Source organism: Zootermopsis nevadensis, unplaced genomic scaffold (assembly GCF_977971745.1).
Source record: "Zootermopsis nevadensis isolate Lab colony 2312 unplaced genomic scaffold, Znev_1.0 Znev_ptg000017l, whole genome shotgun sequence".
Lineage (NCBI taxonomy): Eukaryota > Metazoa > Arthropoda > Insecta > Blattodea > Termopsidae > Zootermopsis > Zootermopsis nevadensis.
In genome coordinates this window covers 9,159,464-9,181,681 of record NW_028259149.1, presented here as the reverse complement: position 1 = coordinate 9,181,681, position 22,218 = coordinate 9,159,464, and the positions used below count along the sequence as shown (strand labels likewise).

At 35.7% G+C, this 22,218-nt stretch overlaps 3 protein-coding genes across 13 annotated transcripts in view; all 3 read left to right on the top strand.

Annotated features, from left to right (window-relative positions):
• Window positions 1-8,652, top strand: part of Shab (potassium voltage-gated channel shaker cognate b) — a 138,220-nt gene extending 129,568 nt beyond the window's left edge. For 3 of the 4 annotated variants that reach the window (XM_087350349.1, XM_087350345.1, XM_087350346.1), the window contains 2 exons: window positions 1,029-1,816; window positions 1,915-8,652. In XM_087350349.1, coding sequence (XP_087206475.1) covers window positions 1,029-1,807 — 779 coding nt within the window. In that variant the 3' untranslated portion in view covers window positions 1,808-1,816; window positions 1,915-8,652. The remainder of the gene's footprint in view (window positions 1-1,028; window positions 1,817-1,914) is intronic. The other variant, XM_087350348.1, reaches the window with a different exon arrangement.
• Window positions 8,653-8,775: 123 nt separating this feature from the next.
• LOC110839259 (putative ATP-dependent RNA helicase DDX20) lies at window positions 8,776-16,190 on the top strand. 4 transcript variants are annotated; one of them, XM_087350351.1, is made up of 6 exons: window positions 8,776-9,029; window positions 10,295-10,482; window positions 11,305-11,478; window positions 12,562-12,763; window positions 13,201-13,482; window positions 14,529-16,190. In XM_087350351.1, exons 2-6 carry the CDS (start codon window positions 10,296-10,298, stop codon window positions 16,099-16,101), a joined length of 2,418 nt encoding a protein of 805 aa, XP_087206477.1. In that variant the 5' UTR covers window positions 8,776-9,029; window position 10,295; the 3' UTR covers window positions 16,102-16,190. The 4 variants fall into 4 exon arrangements, with proteins under 4 accessions (XP_087206477.1, XP_021939003.2, XP_021939011.2 ...); XM_022083311.2 differs by having other exon boundaries at window positions 10,280-10,482; XM_022083319.2 differs by lacking the exon at window positions 8,776-9,029 and adding an exon at window positions 9,634-9,776 and having other exon boundaries at window positions 10,280-10,482.
• A 222-nt stretch (window positions 16,191-16,412) lies between these two features.
• Window positions 16,413-22,218, top strand: part of MESR6 (misexpression suppressor of ras 6) — an 841,969-nt gene continuing 836,163 nt past the window's right edge. For 2 of the 5 annotated variants that reach the window (XM_022083379.2, XM_087350338.1), the window contains exons 1-2: window positions 16,587-16,897; window positions 18,910-19,055. In XM_022083379.2, the coding sequence (XP_021939071.1) occupies window positions 16,805-16,897; window positions 18,910-19,055 (239 nt within the window). In that variant the 5' untranslated portion in view covers window positions 16,587-16,804. Of the gene's footprint in view, window positions 16,898-18,909; window positions 19,056-22,218 lie in introns of all 5 variants that reach the window. The other 3 variants (XM_022083363.2, XM_022083396.2, XM_087350337.1) reach the window with 3 other exon arrangements.

Genomic DNA, 22,218 nt, shown 5'->3' with positions numbered 1-22,218 from the left:
ATTGAAATGTCGTTTAGTTCCTAAAATAATAAACGACGCGACATTTTCATACTCACAGCTGTGAGAACCCAAAATCTCAACCACTTCTTTTCACGAGTTGCGAGAGTTAACGCAAGGTGTCATATCGTATCCTTATTCTTTACATCTGTGCACTGTTCAAATTCAAAGTTGACACTAGCACAATTGTTCAGGTGTGTTGGCAGTTTTTTGGACAAGGTATTCTAACAATTTTTATAAAGAAAACATAAAAAACCCTCTCAGGTAGTAGTAAGAGGAAACAGGGTAATTTTCCTTACGTTCATGAGTCCTCTACCAGAATACAGGAAAACTTTTTAACCCTTCGCGTATGAATTCCAAGGAAAGAGACAAAAATTGTATACACATCTCTGCGAAAGCCAGAAATTCTACACCAGAAGGGTGCATATTTTCAAACACGCAAGTTAATTTGCTACATGTTTTTTCCCCAAAGGACATAACTGATACCTACAGTCTAATTTTCCGAAAATAAACCTTTATTTCTTTGTTCATAAAATTATAATCGATAGCCTTTATTAGTAGTTTAAACATTATGGCACAAATATCTGTCTCACGACTTATACATTAACATTTACATGCATGGATAAAACAATTTTTAGAGCCTTGTTATCGCATTTTGATTTCGTGCATCCTCAGTTTACAAAAGAATATATTTCCCTCAGAGCCTTTCAGTGTACTAATGCTACCAGTTCCTTTAATTGTTATATTTTACCTGATGATGATGATACTTTATTTAGTCCTCAGTGGTCTTACGAAACTACGAAATAGTCGTGTAAGATTTGCGGTTTTCACAGCGGTGGGTATGAAGATTTCTGTCTTCTGGGTTGAATCGCCCTGATGACGGAGGCAGTATGGCCTCTGAAACGTTGGTAAACATCGACCAGATTACACAGCGCAACAACCCAGAAGACAGAAATCATCTTTACGAAATAGTCCTTTCACTAGCAGTTACTTCAGTTCTTTGATACTGTAATGTGTTTCGTTGTGTTCAGGTAAGGAAGGAGGCAGCAAATCATCACTGTCAGTGGATTCCATTGACAGCAGGACAAGTCCTACACTGGATCAAAATCGTCGTTCGAAGTCCATCCTGAAGAAATCGGACAGTAGCGGACATCACAGGAACGGACGTTCAGCAGATCCAGAAACAGAGAAACTGATTTCGGACAATACTTCTGGTGCCAGCATGTCTGACAATGGTGGTGGGGGGTGTGGTACTGGGCCAGATTCTGAATATTCACCCAACAAACTGCCTGTCCCAGCAGCTACTGTATCGCCTCCAGCGACACCCGCCATGGCACGACATCCTCCAAAGCTACAACACTTTCGTGGCATAGGGCCTAAATCTGGTATGAAACCCCATGCTCTTCCTATAAAGTTCGTAGGACTAAGTCAAGAGGGCGACAAGACACGGAGGTTAAAATCGCCACTCCTTGTGTTGGACGACTTTCTTGGCGGTGAAAAGCACGCTCGAGACGAAGCGGCGGTTGAGAACAAATACAAGGAAAGACTGGAGGCGGTTGTGGGAGGGTGTGTGTCGGCGCCAGGGGATGGTGGTTGTTGCGGTGCTGTAGAAATGGCATCACCTTTGTACATATGCCCCCCGCCACCGCCTGCAGTGGATGATCACTCGCCCACCGAGGAGACCAAGTTACTGCTACACCAGACGGCAGTGGAGCTAATGCCACCTATCGGGCGACATCAAGGTGGTGGCGCTGTAGCCGGAAGTGGCGAGCAAAGGACGAAACAGAAGCAGGAGCTACCTACATCGTAGCAGTCACTGGTATGACAGCAATCATAGACGTCGACTCTGTTGGTGTGACCAAAAGCTGTTGTTTGTTTCCAGTTTTCTTTGAATCTATTGTTTAATTTTTGTTTCAGCAGCGGTCATCTCTCTGCTATGCCAGATTCAACTACTATACGAGTGACGCTGTAATTTCTTTCTGGTGGTGGAACAAAGTGGTTTGATAGTCAGCAGAGAGATGTCACCAGGTACTGGATAAACAAGACGGCAAGAGAGGTAACAGCTGGTTAACACAACCACATGTGATTTGTTTGGAACATTTTCGAAAATTAAATGTGAAATTATCTCAGTCAGATTAACTTCAGTGATATGAGGTTTCATAAGAAATGGATGTTTACCCATAAAGAAACTATTAAAGCAGAAAACAAATTATAGTCTTTTGTATACAGAAACAAGGCATGAACATTCTTCTAGACATCATTATCATGATAAGAATGAAAGAAAACATCCACTCTGATTAAATCAACCTTTTCCAATTGAAGTTCATTCCAAATGTACTAAATAAAATGTACCCATCAGGACTACAAGGCATAGAAACAAATCTTAATGTGAGTGTGCACCAAAGAAGCACTTGTGGTCATGGCAGGAAAATGATTTCTCTGTAATGGAAAAGGTGTAGTATAAATTTAACACAATAAACAAATAATACTGATGAACACTGCAGAGGCTTGGACAAAGAGAGCTAGTTACTGGATACAAGAATGTAAAAGGCCTCTGGTAACTTGCTGTGACACAAATAAGACTGAATTACCAGCCAGTTCTGACAATTACAAGTGATTATCATCTAGGCACTAAACATTCTTGCCCAAAACTGAGGAACTATTTTCCATTTAAATGAAAGCCTAGGCACAGTCAGAATGGAATTACATCAAAGGAGTAACCTTTTGTATAACATACTAAAATTGGCAATAAGAGGTTAAAAATAATTGTCTGATTACAAAATGTGGCTGGTATTGCTTTAGTTTTATTTATTTGTTTGAACATTGTGCTTTGGACACATTCTCACATGTTTGATACACAAATAGTTATTATGGTCATATTCCAAAAAATATGAAGTGCCGTAAGAAGTGTTGGAAGACTGCAATTGAATGAGAATTTTATGATTCACAAGTGAAAATCTGCCAACATTTTTTGACTGGAATGGATGCTAGATGCAAAACCTGGAGAGACTTACATATACACAGTAAACAATCAATACAGTCCCAGGTAGTGAGATCTGTTATTATGAAATTCATCTGACTGAAACAAAATATCTCCATTGTTCAAGAACATATGAAATCTAAAACATTCTGATTGCAAGCAATATTATTGATGGCAAAGCATTATTTTAGTAGTGTTGTTAATGGTTGCAAAAGAAAGGGAAGTTTGCAAAAGCTTATTTCTGCCTGTGATTCTTTTTTGTAATAAACTAATAAAAGTGACCATCATTATATGTTTTTGGTGATGTGAATAGTTTTAAAACTGGCAACTTATTGTCTAGTGTACTTGTTTTGACAGCAACACTTTCAACATGACTCCTTTCCGTTGTATGAAAAAAAGACGTGTGAAATTTAAAAAATATGGTCATGTGGTTGGTGATTATGGATGACAGAAAAATTGTAATGAACCACACCCAGAAACAGAAAATACTGTAGGAAATATGAACCTTAGTGAGATTTATAGACAGAGTTACCACTTGCAAGTGAAATAATATGTGCTCAGATTTTTCATTGAGGAAGTTTGTTGCAAGTACTCAATTTGCATATATTGATCTCAAACCTGTTTTGTGATAACCACTTCTAAGACAGTGACATTAAAATTTAGTAAATTTTTCCTTGCACTATGACAAACTACGATTGCCAAATTTGGTTCAAATTATTCAGTTTTAAATATCTGACTATCAAGTATGTAGTGCAATTAAGGCAGTATATCTTCCTGGCATGATGATGTAGTTATGTTAAAGACTGATGAAGGATTTACATTTCTGCATACTAGATATTTTATATTTCACAGATAGCATTTATTATATACAAAATTCTGAGTAATATCAATATTTTATTCTTGCTGAAAATGACCTTTGATAAAACTGCTTACTTCTATCTAATCGCATTCTTCTACTTAATTTTCATTTGCTTGATCCATTCTGAGAGAATTATTAATGCATTGCACACTTTGGTTCAATTCCTGGCAGGCACAGGAATTTTTGTCTTCTCCATCATGTCCAGACTGACTGTGGGATCCACCTTGATTCTTATCCATTGAGTACCAGATTTGATAAGAAAATTCTACAAATGTAGACATCATAATTAGTGCCAGCAACATAAGAACTGTTAAAATTTCTCAGTAAACTGAAGCATAAGAATGAAACAGATGGCTGTCTTCTGGGTTGTGCCGTGTAGTCTGGTAGAATATTACCAACATTTCAGAGGTCCGTGCTACCTCTATCATCAGCGTGATGACGGTGCTACAAGTCAGAAGACAGCCCTGTTCATACTCAGTGCTGTAAAAATTTCAATTCCTATTCCAGCAAGTACAACTGGAAAATAAATATGAATAGTTGCAAACCCTGTTGACAGTATATTAACCATGTCTGTCTGCTACGGTAAAAGAATGCAGAGAAAAGCTCATTAAGAAATACAGCATATATTTTTCTAGTCCCATTGCAATATAATAGTGTTATATGATTTGAAAGAAAGCAATAATTATCTTTACTGTTATTTCAGGCAAAGCTGTTCTCAGGTTGGTAAGGAAGGGATTATTTATTTACTAGAGTAACGGCAGAAACTGAGAAAATCAGGTATTTTATGCAAGGATTTTATTTAATGGTCCTTCTCATTGACGAGGTCGATAATGTGGGAAAAACAGCCGGTGTTCTTCCAAGATTCTCTCGGAACTGCTGCTGTCATAAATATGTGATGTTCTTTTTCAGCTGTTTTCCTCCACTTCTTCTGTTCTACTGTTTTCTCATTGGGCAAAACTAAGGAACACATTAATTTGTTATATCAAAATATATTGAAATAAGTCCACACAGTGTCACAACCTAGGAAAGAAATAGGGTTTTGGGAGTGAGGGGTATTTTGTATTTATCTGGCTGAGAACAGGGACCAGTGGCTCTAATAAACATAATTAACCTTCATATTTCATAAAAAAACAATAAAATCCTTCAATCTGACAGCTGGCTCTACAGGCTCCAAACCCCACACAGAATATGCTTCCTGTTATTTTTCTGTTTGGTTTTTCTCAAACTGTCGGTCTGCATAGAGCAAGGAAAACTTACAGATGCAATGAACCTGAATGAAACCTACATTAATTATGTAAAGCTTATGCCAGTAGCGACTATTTGTATCACCGATGATATTTGACTAATACGTTTGGAACTGTGGTTCCAAAACAGTATGTATAAACAGTAAATTCATAAAATTTGGTCATCATTTATTTTGAATTTGAAATTTTCCTAAAGAGCATTTATTTTTATATACTTGGGTGGGAAATTACAGGAAAAAAAAAAGCATGTGACAATGTTATAGGCTCAAATTATACATATATGCTTGTGAGCCAATTATTCCTTCATTTAATATGTGATTCCATAAAAGATTAATTTTTAGTATGTACATTTATAATTTTATTGGGACTTATTAATAGTAATAAGTGTACAAAATTTGTATATAGATATTTAGAAAGCAGGAATAGTTTGCAGTCAGGTTAAATTGAATCTGTGGAGCAGATATTGAAACTCTACAGTCATAATCTCGTGGTGATGTTACACTGTATTTTATATTGTTACTGTTTTAGATATAAGAAATGGTGGTCCTTCAGTGGGCCAGTTATACATACTAAAAAGTTGAACCTGTAAATAAGTAATTCAGGTTACAATGATATGATAAAGGAGATATCTACGTTCTGGTATGCTCATAGTTAGAGCACACTAGAGCACTATTTTCTATTTTAATGTTTTCAGAGGGCTCATCTTTGAAACATTCAGTAATAGAAAATAAAAATTACTCATTACATAAATTAAAAACATTTGGTTTTCTAACAAGAATATGAATGCAAGGAGCATAAAATGCATAATTTATGGACTGTTGTGAGTATTCTAATGCCAAAATTATGTTAGGATAGAATTATATTTCCTTGTGTATAAATTAAATTCAGCTTCACAGTGTGAAGTAAATGGAAGGATTAGAATGAAGCTAGTTCAGGGTGGTGTTGTTGAGTTCAAAGAGTTGGTGCTATGGTTACTAGGACAGTTGGGCACAGCTGGTAAATACAACAGAGTTGTTATTCATGTTCCATTCAAGGCCACTACATAGCAAGTAATATTATTGCTGTCAATAGAAACATAATACACTAAATTCTTTGTACATACATATTATATGTTGATTACAAGTGTTATGTTCCATAGTAGATTTCCCCTATAAAATGACTGTGTGCATGGGTAAAGGATGGATGTTTGCACATAACAGTGACAACAAATGCACCTTGTTCAAGTAAATGCCATCAGTTGTCTGGTAAGTCCATTGTTGTTTTACATCATGATACATAAACCTCTTGCATACATGTTTTGGTAGTGGCTGTTTTACCCTGAACCATATCTCATGACATTGTATGAAGATTACACAACACTGAAAAACAATCTTTAAAATTATAATAAATTTTACCAAAATTATTATGAATATTACTTATAAAAGAAAGTAACACAACATAAAACACAAACACATGTCATGTCATGAATATATTTGTTAAGTTTTTTCATATGTATTACAAATTCTTGTTAGTTATAATATGTAATATAAAGTTCATAAGTGTGATAGGCGTCTTTGTAAAAATGGTAGCAGCTTGGATAACAATTCCCATCTGCCTCCATTTTCAGTCATACAATAAATAAATAATTAAATAATAAATTTAAAAATAATAATAAATGAGCTCAAAACTTTTATCATGTATGTACTATAAAGGAGTTGAGTATAAGGAAATGGGGTACAAACATCTGGAATGCTATTTTCTTCTGGATTCTTCTTTGCTGTGTAAGATTTCTTCAACTGTAAAAGTCTACATTAGGCCTAATTAAGCTTACTATACTTCATGATTGCATTAATTCATCCAGCCAGCAGTAAAAGAAATGTCCATGGTACCTTTGTGAACTCCAATGTTTAACCATGCTCAAATCTTTTAGGATAATAATCATCCAATTGAAATTAATTGCTGATGGGCTTCAAGTTCATTAAATATAAAAAGTTTGATTTTCATCTTGAACCTGATTTCTAATTCCTTTTAGGTGAAGCATTACATGCTATCAGTATTACAGTTTGCTGTTGTCCTTATTCTCAAATATGATAGAATAAAACACAAATTTTACAATTCTGATCAAAATATTCTGCATTCTTCATTCGTAATTTAACAGAAAGTGGCATGATTCCATGACTAAGACCAGATATTCAGAGACAGTAGAAACATGCTTAATTCTGACATTGTTTAGCATCCCTCTTAATCAATCAGCAACCTCCTCATTACTTTGACTTACAATGTCTTGTAGTATTTAACTCCAGTTGTCAATATGTACAACAGTAAGTTTAAAATAAAAATTATATTAAATGTTAAAATAAGCACAACAGAACTGAAGAACTAAAGAATATAGCATTATCCAAAAACTGGAGTCTTGCATGAATTAAAATTTTGATTTTGGTATACATTTTAACACTCCCATTTTGTAGTCCAATGTTAATGGAAATTCCCTTTCATTGCATCGAATTGATATTCTTACGAAAAATTATCTCTTTCCTCATACCTGTATCTTTGTTTTTCTTAATGCATAATTTACATCATTCATAAACTGATTCTGTTTCGAAACATTTAACTGTCCATTAGTTTAGCTCATATTAACAGTATGACATATAGCCTAAGCAGTTTTCACAACAATATGTCTCATAAGCCAAACTTACATTTTGCAATATGTCTTGTTTAGTTGTGACATAATTTGCCTGGACACAGGAAGTGCAGAACAGAAGCATGTGGTGTGGGGGCATAAGAAAAGAAAAACAAATGCACATTTCCATATATTTGTCTTATTTTCTCCTGCATGTGAATATTTTACTTAAAAGTTAAATACTATGCATTGTAAATTTTCATTTCCAAAACTTTCAAAATAATATTTTTATTGACTTAAAATATTAAAGCTACTCCTATATCATATGCAGCATATTGGAACATATCAGACTTATAACAACTAAAATAATTTTGTTGCTTTCCAAATAAACGGCATTTAGAATGTTTATTTTAAAGCAGGGAATTGAATCTGTTAACTGCAGCTCCCATCTTCAATACCTGGTGAGCTGGTCAATAGTTATTAAGCACTGATACACAATAGCTGAAAAGCCACCATACTTGATTTACCACTGGGATGGCTGAATTGAAATATTTGTATTCTTTTAATGTACATCTAAGAATATTTTAATTTTCTGCTGTTAAAAAATGTAATTCAGTATCATATCAAGTCATGATCTTTAGTATGTCAAATTGTAATTATTACTTTTATAACTTTGTTATGGAACTATAGGCTCCTTATACTGCAAAAACAATTTGGGAGGGGTGGGAATTTGATAAATGCTGTGTTTCACGCTACGAAGTCAGGGTTCATAAAGCCTACAAAGCCCTATTGTAACATCACCTATTGCTATAGTACTGTTGTGGTTTAATAAAATAATTGCTTTTAGCCTACCATATAAATATCTTATTGTAACTAAATTCACAGGATTTTTTTTCTGAATGTTATAGTGTCTACTGTCATTGAATGCAAAAATTCTGTACAGAATAAAATGAATTACATTTTTTATTTGGAATTATCTTCTTTTTCTTCTAGCATTATTTGTTTTATAAGCATTGGTGGACAAAACTTCTCAGCAAGGCAAAAGTAGATGGAAATAATACTTTCAAAACATTGAAAATCTTCAGAAAGAAGGATTGTGTTTAATTTTGAAATTATATTTTTGTTTAATTTCTATATGTTTCTAATTCATTCTTGCAAGAATATGTCTCTGGAACTGGGCTGCCAACAGGATGAATGTCCATCCTCCAGATAATACATGAATAACTACAGAGCAGTGGTACAATGATACAAGACAAAAGTGAAAGACTCAAATAAAAAATTGTGCCAGTGCCACTTTCTCCACCACAAATCCCACATGTACTGACCAGGATGTGAACCCAGGTCTCCATGGTAAGAAACTAGCAACTAACTGCCTGAGCTATGGCATGACCAAACACTCCACTTTTGGCAATAACTAGAATATAAGATTGAATTTGACTGCACTGTATATGGAATTGTTATCACTTGAATAACACTCCAGAATAATTTTAACAAGTGTTTAGAGCAAGTTATGCATATTTGATTCTGAACATCTGTGACTTCAGACAAAATCCGTCATCCCCTGTAAACTATAAGCAATGTTTGCAGCTTTTCACCAACAAAAATAAGTTACGATGGAAATACACTAACCATCCAGGTTAGCTTAGTAGCAGAGCACATTCATTTCAGAGGCTTGTGGTTCAGATCTTAGTTACTGTCAGTTATCCTGACTGACTGAGCCTATTTTTTAGGGTTACTTAATCTCTTCAGCTAACCACCAAGATAGTACCAAATACGAAAAGAACCATATGCCGTTTATCATTTTCTTTTCCTTTAATTGTCAATACTTAATTATAACATTAATTTAATTGCTCACTAGCTATAATGAATTTACCACATATGAATAATGAAGCAAAAGAGATTCACAAACTTACGTACATAATAGTAGTTATAATGAATTTTAAAATTTTAGAACGAAGTAGTAATTGCAATCGACAATCGAGTCGATTAGTTGTCGACACCTATCGAACAAGTCGGTTCTCGTTATGCATTTGATTGATGTTTACTAAAGACGTTCAGTGTGACGATGTAAATGCAATTATTGGTTGTTCAACATAGGTAATGATAGTGTAAAGTAATTTTATATTTGTCTACTTACATAAACATTCGTTTGCAAATCAAATTGATACACATTTTGCGATCTATTAATGCTGTAATTACGTGCATTAAATTATATTAATTTTGTGACAATTTTTTTTATCTTTTAGAATACATTGAAGCTTTTTAAACATGCACCGAAAGATTGATTTTGTAACGATTAGAGCTTGATATTTAACACTTCTTAGATGTTAAAACTCTTGCATAGTTAAGGTTATGTCATTTGGGTGGTTTGTACGTTCTGTATTGCAAGTATGACTTAATTTGGTTTTTATGCAGGTTATGCTGTGTGTCTCTGATTACGTCTCGTCTTAGGGCAGTATGTCATATATATTATGCACATTTTCAGAACTTGAAAGCAGCTGGTTTCGAAATGCAAGTGGAGAAATATAACACAACAGATTTTCAATTGTATTATAGTTCTGTATTTTCAGTACTCAGAATCTTAAACATACCTTTTTAAGGTTTTGCTGAACAAGAATGGCTCGTCAGATTGCTCATGTCTTAGAGGATAAACCTCGAACACAAGACGTGTTTATCAATGAAGATATTGACTTCACTGGAATGCTGTTGTCAGAGTTGACTTTAAAAGGTCTTTATAAAAGCGGATTTAGAAAGCCATCACCTATACAACTGAAAGCTGTTCCACTTGGAAGATGTGGTTTTGGTAAGACACTAATTCTGACTTCTTTGAACCTGAAGATCAATTTGTTGCACCAAAATATGTTTTCAGACTTAGTTGTTAACATAATGAGTATGATATTCTGAACTAGGCCAGTTATTTCAAAAAAAAATTTCATTGTATTTGGTCAGTTTCTTTTGGGATAAAAACTACAAAATTTTAACAAACTTAAAACATCTTCCTGTTGAAGAGAATGTTGTATTATTAGAATTTTCATGTACAGCTGACAGTAAAAATCAGGCTATCAGATCAATGCAACTGTTATGAAGAATTGCACATTATGGCCATAATCTTTTCAATGCAATTTATTGTTGTAATGTGGAAGATGCATTGTAAATCATCAACATGATAGTATTTCACCTTTTAATTTACCAAAATATGTTTGTCCACTCAAATTTAAGTATTATTTTGTTATGTGTCATATTTGGCTCTGAACTATAAATGTGCTTTTTACTCATACACTTACTAATGTACTACAGAAATTGTCAATATTTATGGTAACAACAGTACATTGTATACTATCCTTATCCAGTTTAACCCAGGTTTGTTGATCAGATGAGCCATAAATTTGATGTGATTAAAGAATAATGTTTTAATATTATTGGAATTATAATTTTAAATATCTGTAGTTGCATCTTGAATCAATGGTCAGTAAGATATTTAAAAAAAAAGTTATTAAAATCATTAGGCAATAATGAAAATCTTAGTTCACTGAAAGCTTTCATTGTTTGAAGTAAATATTTCTGATCATTGCTAGTATGGTAAATCTAGTATACAATTTCAATATTTTGTACTTTTATTTTCCAGACTTAATTGTGCAGGCCAAATCTGGAACAGGAAAGACGTGTGTCTTCACGATTGTAGCCCTAGAGATGTTGCATGTTGAAAGCCAGTGTTTGCAGGTGCTTGTCTTAGCTCCCACTCGAGAGATTGCCATTCAGATAAAACAGGTCATGAAGGATGTAGGTAGTGAAATGAAAGGTATGTTCTTATATTATATCTTTGGTATGTTACAATGTTTCCCAAGACCAACCAGTCCTTTGAGTGAGTTGGCATGGTAGAAATGCACATGACTCACGTTTTGGGGTATCCAGTTTGAATCTCAACTGGGTACTGGTTGTTTCGCTGTATTTTTTTATCAGCCTTTCTGGTTGAATGCTTACCAGGGAATTCAACAATATCATTCTCCCACATCCCTCCCTATTCGTCCTTTATAATCATCTTAGTTGGAAGTACATATCCTCAGTATTTGAGACAACATCATACAGTAAATAACTAGGTAACCAGATGAACAAACAAAGTAGTAATTTTCTTTTAGTTTTTATGGTTTCCACTGGTTCTATCACATGCTGAGATCATACTTGTAAGTATATCATATTAATTTCCCTGCAGTCCTTATTAATCCTGAAACTACCATCATCTGTGTAAACACTTCATCAAATACATGCCTTTTGTATATTTGACTTGCAAATTTTGTTTTGTAAGCAAGTATTAACTTACTAAGTCCATGGAATCAAGTCCTTCTAGAGAATCAATAGTTTTTAGGTACTCAAGAAATTCTCTGCCTTTTATGGAACCTGAAGAGATCAGGGGGGTGGGGGAGAGGTCAGACTAAGACAGGTACCCTGGTCCTCCAGGTTGGGGGTTTGTCGCAAGGCTAACAACCTTGCACTGTAAAAAGGAAGATGTTTCGAAACCTTAATCAACGCCTCGGACAGACGGACCTAACAGAGGACTGAATGGAAGAGGAGAATTGAGGAGGCCATGGACCGAATATGGACCGGAGAGCCATAGAAGAAGAAGAAGAAGAAGAAGAAGAAGAAGAAGAAGAGATCATTTATCTCTGTCCTGAGCTAGATGAATGCAGTCCAGATATTCTACCCTATTTATTTAAAAACTGATTTATTTAATCTTTGTAATAGTGTTTGTTGAAGAGTACAAACACCCTCAGTTTGTGTTCTTCCCTAAAGAAGTGTTAATGTTGTTTACCTTTCAATTGCTAGATGATGTATAAGATCGAATACACGTATTTCAGTATCACAAAATATCTTTCAATATTTCAAGGTCTGAAGGTGCATTCATTCATTGGAGGTCTTCCATTTGAGGAAGACAGACAGAAACTTCAGCATTGTCACATTGCAGTTGGGGCTCCTGGAAGAGTCAAGCATCTCATCGAGAAAGGATGCCTAAAAACAGATAACATACGTCTATTTGTATTGGATGAAGCAGATAAGCTGATGGAACCTAGTTTCCTGAAGGATATCAAGTATGTGAATAGAAGTTTAAATTAATGTCAGTGACAAGGAAACAATAAATTCAGAATTTTGTAGATTGATATGAGAATATATAGCATCCACTTCCTTGTGAAATATTTCTGATTTTTAAACAATTTGACGGTAAATTTATACATGTCATTAGTTGTAATCACTTCATTTAGATAGGTAACTTGTTGTAATTCAAACATCAGCATATTTTACTAATAGTATTCTCATGTTGCATTAATTTCAGCAACAAATTTGTCCTCTAATGCTCTATCTGAGTTTCATAATTTCACTGTTTACCTTTTTCATTTCTGTTCATACAACCTATGAAAACCTTTGGCTCTTACAATCTGCTGATGTGATAATCATTTAATTTAGAGTACTGATGGTTTAACAGTTACACATTGATTTCAAGAATTGCATTTTGTGTTCTTCCAAACAGCTACATATTTTCAGTACTGTCAGGCAACAAGCAGATGATTGCATTAAGTGCGACATATCCAGGTGAATTGGACGTGTTCCTTAGCCGTTATATGCGCTGTCCAACACGCGTGAGCCCAGGTCCAGGAGGGCCGGTATTATTGGGTCTCCGGCAGTTTGTATCCGTAGTACGCCCTCATCTGAACACAATGGTGCAAATAAAGTATAAAGTGCAGGAGTTGTTGCGTATCCTGTCATCTGTTCCCTTCAGGCAATGCCTCATATTTTCTAATTATCAGACAAGGTATGTATAATTTAAACATTTTAAACTGTTATGTAATGCCCTGGTAATAGAACCTGAAGGTTTGACAATTCTAAAACCAAAATTTCAGAGAACTGGGAGATGAGAAATCTCTGACATTTTCTATCTGTCCACTCTCGCTCCAATTTTTTGCCAGCTGTTTCCTCTCTTCTTGAATTCTTCAAGTACCAGGGTTAACAGTTTTCTTCTGGGTCACCCCACAGATCTCTTTTCTTTAAATTTTCATTCTAATGCCCTTCTTATTATTTAAAGATTTAATTTCTAATTCTATTCATTCTTGTCTTTCCCTCAATCCCTATGAACAATTTCAGATCCATTGCTTGGATTTTACTTATAGTAGGTCTGAGGCGTGGGCCTTGTGCCGCTTGGTCGCTGGGACCGTGGGTTCGAATCCCACTGAAGCCATGGATGTTTTTCTGTGTTGTGCTGTCCTGTGTACAGGTAGAGACCTTGCGACGGGCCGATCCTTCGTCCAAGGAGTCCTACCGAATGTCTATAGATCAAGCCAACGAAAAGTTGGGACCCGCAGTGCTCAGGCACTTGAAGAATGGGTCGTTCCCAGTATCCCAGGTCTTATTTATTAATTTATTTAGCTTTGACCTCCATGTTAATATTTTATCCAGTGTTAATCTCAGGTATTTGACTTCTGAGGTCAGGAGGCTTTTGTGAATACTAGTTGAGCAAACTGTTGACTTCACAAGAACTCTGTGCTTTTTTTAGTTAGTTGGGGGTGTATTCCCAGAGGACCCTTTAGTCTTTTTTCTGGTGAAATGCATGTGTCAGCTGTTGCTATGTTTTGTACAAATCCCATTGTATTTTGACCCAAGTACATCTAACCAACAAGATGTATACATTTTATTTTTGTCATTTTTTAATGTGAGTAATTGCTAACATCAGTTTCACGCCTACAGCAGTGGCTTGCATTACACAGGCCGCAGCACAAATAACTATGTGGTAGCTTGCAATGTACCACTCTGTATTTATGAGACTTGTAGCATAAGTAAAGACTTTCATTTCTTTGATTCTAGAGCTCAGAGCATCTGCAATCATTTGAAAGCATTGGGATGGGCTGCGATATGGTTGACGGGGGGACAAGACCAGCACGACCGTCTTGAAGCCGTTGCAAGCCTCCGTGAGTTTCGTTGCCGGGTACTTTTGTCAACAGATCTTACAGCGAGGGGAATAGATGCAGAGAATGTAAACCTGATCATTAACCTTGACATACCTCACAGTGGTGCAACTTACTTGCATCGCATTGGAAGGGCTGGACGGTATGGTTCTCATGGTATAGCAGTATCGCTTGTAGCTGATGGTAAGGAATTAACTCAGTTTAGGAAAGTTTTGGGAATAATTGGTGAATCAATGAGTGTTGCTAAATTACCAAGTGATGTAATTCCAACAGATTTATGGCACTGTGACATATCAAGCCTTGAAGAAGTGCAGGGTATTGCTTCAGAAGGTGATACAAAAGATGATAATATAGATACAGTTGGTAGTAAGAGTAATCAGAGAGGCACAGCAAGAAAGAAGGATAGAAAACATATGAATGGATCGTGTAAGGGCAAAAAGTTGCAGAATAGAGAGAAACTACACAGAAAGAAGAAAAATGAAAGTTGGAGTGACGAATCTGTAGAAAATGATTATAATGTCACAGATTTGATGAAGGAAGTGAGTAAGATGTCCTTGTTAGCTCATGACAAGAAAGATGAAGGCAAAGTAGTGGAAAGAGAAAGGGCACTTTGTGACTTGGCCATGACTTTGACACAAGAAACTCATGCCGATTTAAAACTGGACACATTTGAAGACTTGTCACATTCATTGGAAAACTTTATTAATGACTCAGACACACAAAGTGTAAATTTCTCAACAGCAGATTCTGCAAATATTGCAGATGAACTTGAAATGTGTAGAGTTTTGTGTGATATGATACAAGATGACATCTTTATGATGACTAACAAACTGAAAGAAGAAACAAAGAATTGGAGCACTGAAAGTTTGTTAGAGCACTTAGTAGATGGTCTTCCATGGCCAGAAGCAGATCCTGAACCTTCAAGATCATCCAAAAATCAAAAAATTAGTTGTCAGTATGTAGATGCTTCAGAATCTGTAGAAGCACCTAATGAGACACTTTCTTCAAGGAAGAAGGGTCTCCCAAAAATGAGTGATGATGACAATAATGTCTACAGGAATCAGTATGCAAGTGAATATGATGATAAGTTCGATAGCAGTTTATCTTTAGGACATGAAAGTGAAGCTTCTTTGTTATGGTGTGAAGAGTTGGATCTCGAAACCAGTATATCAAGAGGTTCAAACCCAGGATCCTATATGATAAATGAAAAGCATTCACAGTGGAATTACAGTGATGTATACAGTTATGCACAGTATTATAATTACCCATGGTTACATTCATACAGTGATTACTACTGGTTGAGAAATGACTGTCAAGGAGAGAATAATGATGTTGGTTTGTATGATAAGAATGAATATGAATGTAACATAGAAAGACACAGGTATTACAACATATGGAGAATGCATTTGCAACAAATAAGACAGTATATTCAGTACACGGAATATTGGAAACATATGTTCAGTAATTTTTAGGTTTACTGTTTGGTATACGTCTGCTTAGGTGAGTCAAAGTTGGAAGAGGCTATGTAATTGTTTTGCAGAATAAATTGAATTCTACATTGTGTTAATTATTTATTTTTCAGAGGAACATACTGCCACTTTCTTCAATATTGCAGCCTAACTTATGATACATAAATTACTTTTATGTTATGTTACTCCCTAGATATGAACACTTTGAATAGCTGTTTACTATAACATAAATTTTATACCTTCATCTCTGAATTCTGAGGTAAGTAAGGAATGATTTTTTATGGAATTATACATTACTATGTAAGTTTTATTAAACATTAAAATTTACCGCTTGATTTTAGCAGGCTGTATTACATAATTTTAGATACAGCTTCACGTATATCATTGCACTCTATCAGAGAGATTTAGATGGTAAACAGGAAGCGACATGGAAATCATTCTTTGTAGTGTCCGACTTCGTCAATAGATGGTTCTTGTGTTACGTCTACCCAATAGTACCCTCTTGTGGGAAGTATTTGCGTTAGAGATTTTATGCAGAAAAGTGTGTTGGTTTTTAGTGTCTTGTAATGGTTATAAGTGTGGTCGTTTAATAAATCTGTGTTACTGTAATTTTCCGTACGGTTTTTAATCGTTCTTACTATTATTCGTCACGTGTTTTCCGTGCGTAAATTCATTCCTGTCGAGTAGTGATTTCCTCACGTGCGCAATGGCGGCGGTAGCAGGAACATCTTTCGAAACTGTGATACCACGAAAGAAATTCAAAGAACTTCCTATATATATCGCCGAAAATCATAATGAGGTATTTACTCATTTTTATTTTTAATTGCGGATTAATTTTACATGCATGGTTGGGTAAGACCCATTTATGTTTCTGGATATTTTCATGTCTTTTAATTTGACAGTATGTGTGTGGAAACCACGTGGTTGGTATGACATTTGATTTGGCTAAAAAATTAGCCTATATCCTTTTTGTTTCAGAAACGTCATTGTTCGATGTGAATGTCTTAATATATGTACAACTTATTAGGTTCATTTTTGCGCACCTTTAAGCAATTCCTTTATATGTAAAATAACATTAATCACATGGCATATCTAATGCAATTTCACTCTGTATAGTTCGAGCAAGAATTTTGTGCCCATTTCAGTACAGAATTAACAATATAAAGATACAGCGACTAGAACTGTATATCTAAACAGTTACCACGTGTTTGTTATGGGGTTTTGTGCTGTCTTCCATGTTAACAAAAGGTTTACCCTCCAAGATTAAAACAGTCAATTTAGATGTCAGATTTATTGAATCTGGAAAGTTCTTTCTTATGGCTGACAGCAACACTTCTTAGAGCACTCAATATAAATTTATTAAATTTTAAGAATAAAGGGGCAAGCAAAAAATTAACGTTTAAATTCATCACAGTTTCTGTTGTCATTCATATTATTTTAAAAAATTGTAAAGGAATGTGGATGTTAGTATGAATGGACTCACCATACACATATGATAACTTCTGAACATGTTCCTTACTCCTGCTGCTTTGTATCACACTGCTGTTAAACTGTTTTATTATACTTAATATTTTAATAATTTAGGGACAGAGGAGGCATATTGTTGCTTCTCCATGTTGAGTCCTGTTTCACAAGAACATGTTGCAGATGGAAGAGACAGCTACAGTTGTGGAGGGTAGCTGTGAATATATTTTGTAATCAGTTGCAGATGGTCAACAGAGGGTGGTCCTTCAGCTTGGGGGTTGGATGGGACAGCTAACAAGCTCTACCATATAAAAACCAGAATGTTATGAAATGTTATATTGGGGTTCATACTTGGATGGATTCTTTGTTTGTTATTATTTCTGCTAATTTTACTGTTTGATGTAACAGAGTGTGAATGTAATCTATACTTTTGCTGTTTGAAACATGTCCAATATTGGAAAATAAAATAAAATAAAACATGTATATGAACCTGTGAATTTGTACAACTTCCTATTGTTATGTGGAGATGGACAATGTAATGTATTGTTAAAATACTACCACAACATAATTCTTAAACACAATATTAAGAAAATACCATGTTTCTGTAGCTATTAATTTATAAAATATGTAAACTTATTGATAGAAATTCTGAAGATACACAGTGTTGTTTTAAATTTACAGAAGTGTACAAAAATGTACCAAGAAAGGAAAAAAGGAGTTCTTTAAAAATGAGTTATTGCAAGTAGGTTGCTGAAAGCATGTACTTATGATCAGATGAAGTCCTGCGTAATGCCTCAAAACACTTAGGCATAGGCTGGCTGATAAAGACTGGTTTCAGTTAATGTACACACAGGGCAGGTGGGTACTCTACCCATTTATTTGAAAAAACAGATAAAAGTCAGAATGTGAAATTTAATTTTTTACTTTTTTTCAGAAACTGGTTAACATACAAGAAACTTATACTTTTACAGCACTAGATGATTATTAATTTTTAGAATCAGTGTATCTAAACTGTTACTTCTATATTTGTTTATGTAAAATCGTATCTCTGAATCTTTATTTTTCCTGTTTTTTTTAAGGATTTATAATTGAGGTTAGGTATTGAAATATTATAGTTTAAAGCTGTCTGTTTGGTATATGTAATTGCAAGTAGAAATTTGTGAACTGTCAATTTTGTGAGGCTTTATTTCGGATGGAGACGTGTGTCGTTACAAGCTACTCTGATGGAAACAGAAACTGTTGGTGAAGCAGTAGAAACTGATCGTCCGAATTGGAAATTGTGCCACCATATGAAACATTATTTACTTATACTAAGCTAAAATTATTTTTTCTTGTAATTTCTCGTAGGTGTTGCCATTCATTTATCGATGCATGGGATCGAAACATCTTCCCTTGGAAGGAAATACCATAATACACCTTGACTCACATCCTGACATGCTTATTCCTAAAGGTATGCCAGCTGACACCGTCTGGGACAAGCATGAGTTGTTCAGGTGTGTATTCTTTCTTATAAACTTGTTTAGTTTCAATGCGTTTATCGTTCATATGCACTTACTGATGTTTATAGGTTATGTTATAATATTGTGAATGGTAATGATGAAGTCAGTGCATGCAATGGAATGACTATATAAATATCAAAGTCCTCTGAGTATTATGAATGTTCTTAATAATGCAAAGTGAGAAGATTAAGTTAGATTGGCGCAGTGATTTGATCTAATTGTAGCACATCTGACACACACTTTGGAGGTATCTGGTTCAAATCGCTGCTATTGGCCTAGCAATCCTAGCCAGTGGTTTCATATTTCTTAGTGCCTCTCATAAATGTCAGGAGGCCAGTATCTTAAAAGATACCATGAATGTTTCTTCACAATTCGTCGTTTGTAATTATCATTCGGTATATGATTATCTTACTGTCTCAATAGTTGTTACAGAATCATAAAATAATTCAGAAAGCAGCCAAGGTGGAATTTTACTTATTTGTTACACTGGGAATGTAGTTTAATGCGTAATTGGCTATCGGATGAAGAAGCAGATTTCGATTCCATTCTTTTTCCTTTCCCGTTGTATCTAGACCTGCTCTGCAGTCCATCGAGCCTAAACCCCAGTGGGCTTTATCATTGGATTTTAAGCAACTGGGTGATCCAGGGTAGCTCAGCCAGTTTTGTGTCTGACTACAGAGTCGATGGCAGGGTTTGGCCCCTGGCGGGAGTGAGTGATTTGTCTTCTCATCCTTGCATTTAGACCGTTTCCAGCGACCACCCAGTATTTTGTCCAGTGGGTACTGATGGTCATTTTGCTGGTGTAAAGCACTATTGGGGCATGACACTGACCACTCACCCCATCTAGTGCTGAGGCCACCCAAAGCTCCTCCATGTCATGTAGCAGGACAACTTTATTTGCAAACCAATTGGGGAATGAAGATGATTGCCCGCATGTGCTGAATGATAAAGTTAAAAAATGCATATAGTTCCTCCACTCCCTCCATGCGTCTTTATGATATTCTACTTGGGCACAGGGATAGGCAGTTGTAGTTGAATGTGTGATTAGACAGAAAAAATCGAGTTCAGTGCTTTGCATAATGTTCTGAATAGGTGAGACGGGGAAAGGGAAACATCGTCGCCGTGATTTATTTTAAAGAAACCCCATTCATAGTAGTCTGTAACAAAATACCTGTTCCACTTCACGTACTTCAATATGTCAATTAGCAGTGATGAATAAGAACTGCTTTCAGATCTTCCAAGCACACTGCAGACATAATAATCACTCCGAGACAGTCGTTTTGTTGATTTTAGATTGGAGTCAACACCTCGAAGAATGATATTTACACAAATGTCTAGGTGTGTCTTATATACAGATTTTAGCACTGACGAAAGCCAGATTAGTTTCTTTTAGAGTCACTGACTAATATTAATTGTCTTTGTCATACCACAAGTAAATTTATCGATCTGTTATGTCATGGCATCCAGTTGGGTGAGGCCAAAAATTACTCTGATCTTCTGTTTACAGGCTAGCGTATGTTTATTAAGTTTCTTATATAACAGAAATATTAGTAATGTTAGGATTGTAATAAATCATGTAGTGACCCATATACAATGGGAATGTTGTATATAAATATCAATTATAAACTGTTTATAGTGGAAACCAACGTTATATTTTTATTTAAATGGGTTTAACAAGTTATTTGGTTCTCTGAGCATTATATAGTATAGACGCTTATCCCAGCGTTCGTATCATTTTACTGTTCTGACGATAGCCGTTTCTAGTTACTGGAGTTGTGAAGATTTACTTCTGCTTGATGTAGGACTTCCGTGTGGATGGAACTGGCAGAGTGATGAATCAATCGATTATTCTTTCTTCGTTACCAGCCGGTTTCGTGTTACGTTCTTATTAAGGCTGTGTCTTAACGTTCCGTGTTCCTGACTTTCAACCAAGAGTTATGGGGAAAACTCCTAAATTAAATTATCGAGCAGAACGTACAGATGGATTGGGAGGCTTGGGGTTAGAATTGTTGGCTAACAGGTAGATACCAGTGTTTCTTTGAGACTTTTCTTTTTCATTTTTGGGGCTGAAGATGGAAACAGTGTCCCGCGCGGTCTGAGGCATCGTGCTTCGGACCGGTGATACGGAATGCGCCCTGGTTCGAGTCTCGGGGAAAGAAATTTCTCATGAGATTTTCGACCGGTGTCAACCCAGCGTCGTGAGGAAATTGGGGAGCTACAATGGGTAGCGTAATCCGGTCAGGAAAACTAGCAATGGCTGGGGGTTCGTCGTGCTGACCACACGTCACTCTGTATCTGGTTGGATGATCGTTCACCTCTGCTTAGGCATGTGAACGTGAGGCCAGCAGTCAGCTAGTCGGCTTTGGCTCTCAGAGGGCTATTACGCAACGGATTATTTAGATGGAGACAGTGTGGTCTTCTGGGTTGTAACGCCATGTAGACTTGAATGTAGAAACCATTCTGTCTTTTCTTTAGGACTGAAAATGCAGAAAGTGTGTTTCTCCTAAACGTTGACATGTACAAGTCCAGACGGTGTTACAACCTAGAAAACCAACATCGATTGTATGCTTACTTGTTAATATTAAAGAATCAGTCTATGCTACGGTGCATTCTGGTGTCCATCAGTTTCAAGTTTTGGAAGCATGAGTCAAGTACCCCGATCTCACTGGACGTGTGTGTGAGGAACGGCCTTAAGAGCTTCGTTATTCTTTTAATTAGGATTTCCAGGCACGTATAAACATCAGCCCAGCGCCTTCCTGCTGGCTGTCGCTGAGAATGATGTATGTTACACCTGCTATGCTATTCGGGTGTGGTACCCATTTCATCTACATGACAGCAAGAAAGTAAGAGAACGCAATGACGTGAGATGGGAAGGGAACGAGTAGAAGGTACAGGAAAGTGTTTATGAGCGTTCCCGTTTTACCTGTTTTCCATGCCTGCAATTTTTGTGGAGACATTGTCTTAAGTAATGTTTTGTTCTCGTTGTGTTTGACTTGCTTCGTATTGTTTAATTTTGTGGAGCAGGAATGTGTTTTTGCTGCTTAAAATATAAGAGTGCATGTAACAACCGACTACGAGCCGTTCTGAAAACATGAGAAATATAAGCGTGAGAACCTGAAATTTCGGCTTTTGTTTTGGTTTCCGAAATGTTGAGATA